Source organism: Suricata suricatta, chromosome 15 (assembly GCF_006229205.1).
Source record: "Suricata suricatta isolate VVHF042 chromosome 15, meerkat_22Aug2017_6uvM2_HiC, whole genome shotgun sequence".
NCBI lineage: Eukaryota > Metazoa > Chordata > Mammalia > Carnivora > Herpestidae > Suricata > Suricata suricatta.
The window spans coordinates 77,479,686-77,482,151 of NC_043714.1; the positions used below are offsets into that span (position 1 = coordinate 77,479,686).

The 2,466-nt window shown below is 67.8% G+C and overlaps 1 protein-coding gene and 1 long non-coding RNA gene across 2 annotated transcripts in view; one reads left to right on the plus strand and one right to left on the minus strand.

The window, feature by feature from the left end:
* The first annotated feature begins 6 nt into the window (after positions 1-6).
* LOC115278764 lies at positions 7-1,868 on the plus strand. Its single transcript, XR_003903086.1, has 2 exons — positions 7-152; positions 1,427-1,868. It is a non-coding gene; the product is annotated as an uncharacterized LOC115278764 (long non-coding RNA).
* A 199-nt stretch (positions 1,869-2,067) lies between these two features.
* ZC3H3 (zinc finger CCCH-type containing 3) overlaps positions 2,068-2,466 on the minus strand; it is a 72,993-nt gene continuing 72,594 nt past the window's right edge. Inside the window, exons 15-16 of the mRNA XM_029923341.1 lie at positions 2,295-2,371; positions 2,068-2,114 (exon numbers count right to left, since the gene is read on the minus strand). Coding sequence (XP_029779201.1) covers positions 2,068-2,114; positions 2,295-2,371 — 124 coding nt within the window. The remainder of the gene's footprint in view (positions 2,115-2,294; positions 2,372-2,466) is intronic.

Sequence of the window (2,466 nt, forward strand, 5' to 3'; positions counted from 1 at the left end):
GGAGGAGCTGTCTCTCCAGGAGGAGGCAGCCTCTGCGCCGGGCCCCAGCGGCCTCTCCAAGCTGCCTTCCTTCATCTCCCTGCAGTCCTCGCCGAGCCCAGGAGGCCAGCCCAGGTCCCAGACCCCCAGGAACCCCCCAACTAAGGGCTCAGGTAGGCAGCTGGGCCCCTCGAAGCCAGGGGCTCGTTTTCAGGGCTCCCCTCAGCCCCCCCAAGACAGGAGTCCCAGGTGGGGCCCGAATGGTTCGCGAGCGCCTCGGGCCCACGGGACAGAGCTGGCCGGGGCGCGAGCGCAGCACGGCCGCCCGCACGGGCCACCCCGGCCGAGGGCTGATTTAATTAGGAAGCACCCATTTCTGTTAATTTGTTCTGGAAGATGGCCGCACACTCCTGCCGAGAACAGATGTTGCCTCCCCCCGATGAACATTTGGGGCTCGGTAAATGGCTCCACTCAGCCTTGTTTAGGAGAGAAAAGAGGATTTTATGGCTGCAAACGACCCTTTCTGTAAACATTTTACAGCTCTCCGCGCGTTTGAGTGACGATAAACCCCACGCAGCTCGGCGGGCTGCAAATTTGCGACCATACGGCTATCATTTTATTGTCATATTTCACGGTCGTAACGTTAATGGAAGATGCTTGCTGCAGCCTTCCCTAACAGCTCCGCTGAGCACGCTCAAACGCCGCCTCCGAGGGGCCTGTGCACAGCCCCCGCTCCAGGGCCGTGGAGCCTGGCCGCCTGGGACCCGGGCGCCAGCCACTTCCATCCGGGTGGGCCTCCCTGGGGTGGGGAGGGAGCAGGTGGGGCCCCAAGGCAGCCAAGCCCAGTGCCAGTGGAGGCCGGCAGGTGCATGAGGCCTCCCCGACCCTGGCCAGGCCCGGAGCTGGAGGGCCAGGCCTAGGAGGCAGCACGTCGATGGTGCTGTGCCCGTGGGCAGCCACATGGAGGCGCCCATGGGCCGCGGGGACGCCAGCCTGAGCCGTGGCCGGAGCACTCCTAACAGGACTCCCAGTGAGTGCCAGGCACACGGGGCAGGGACCCCCCATGGAAGTGACTTTCCTGGAGGAAAACGCCCTCCCTGGCCCTCCCGCCCCCAGGCCCTGTCACTGCACCCCTCACCCCTGACTCAGCCAACTGCTCCCACGTGTGGCTTCTGAGGTTGAAGGCACAGTACAGCCACCACGTGTGCGTGTGGCTCCCGCCTCTGGCTGGGCCGGCCCACCGCCTTTGGGCTGCTGGACCCCCAGGGAAGGCAGGGACCTGATCAGAGCCACTTTCCGGGTGGTTCACCGCCCCACCCCCACTGTTTGGCCAGGGCTTGATGGCGTCCCGCCTGGCCTGATCCAGAGGCTGTGGCTCACGGGGCCTTCCTCCCTGGCCTGGAGGGTGGGGGCTCCTGGCACCTGACCTTTGCCCTTCTCGGAACAGGGAAAACTCTGCACATCAAACCTCGGCTGTGAGGCCCCGGGGGCCCTGCCCACCTCAGCCCCTCGCTCTTGGAAAGGAAGGAGCCTCCGCCTGCCTCAGCCCCAGAGGAGGGGCCACCTGCCATCGAGCCCCACCCTGGGGCCCCGGGCTCACTGCTCTGCCCGCCTGGCTCTCAGACTTCCGTGACCAGGGCGTGCTCAGGGGCGCACCTCCTGCTCCCGGGCTGCCCTGCCCGCCCCCCCTGCACACTCACCTTCCCATCCCTGGGTCCTCAGCTTCACACCCAGGATGTGCCCCGATCCCCAGCACAGGGGGGTGCCAGGCAAGGCTCCCCACAGGGCCTGTGCCCGCTGTGGGGGTGGCAGCCACACAGCACACCCCTAGGCCTCCTCCCGGGACCCCCCGGGGGGTGTGTTCAGCAATAAAGGCTCTGTCCTGTGTCTGCCTGTGTCTTCTGGCTGCCGCCACGCCGTCACCCAGCCTTGCTGCCCCAGCTCAGGCGGGCACACTGCCTGCACGCCAGAGGTGCCCCCTGCATGGGCACCTGGGGCCTGGGTTTTGAGAGGCTGACCGCAGACTCCTGGCAGCTACAAGGCCATGGGCAGGAATGCCAGCCCTCCTCCCGACCTCCCTGAAATGGCCTAGAGGGTCAGGGACAGCCTGGCCCCTGCAGCCAAGCCAGTGTGATCTGTGGTGAGGAGAGGCCCAGGAGGGAACCTCGGGGAAGGATGCGTCGGATGCGACAGCCTGGGGCCTGGGACCCCCAAGCCCAGGTCCCCCCCACCCCCAGCCCCTCCTCTGGGTGTGTGGGGACAGTGGCGGGGCCAAGGCAGGCGCTGGAGGGCACGCCCGGCTCAGCCCGGCTCACCCCTCCCACGGCTTCCGGAGGGAGTGGGGCCGCTGGGCCGGGGCTCGTAGTCCCAGTTCAAGGGCCTGGGGGAGAGTCTGGTCGGAGGAGGACGGAGGGGCACAGAGCCGTTCGGGGCGCTTCCCCGGGCTCCTCCGCGGCCGCTCCCGGGCCGGCCGCCTGGCCCCTGCCT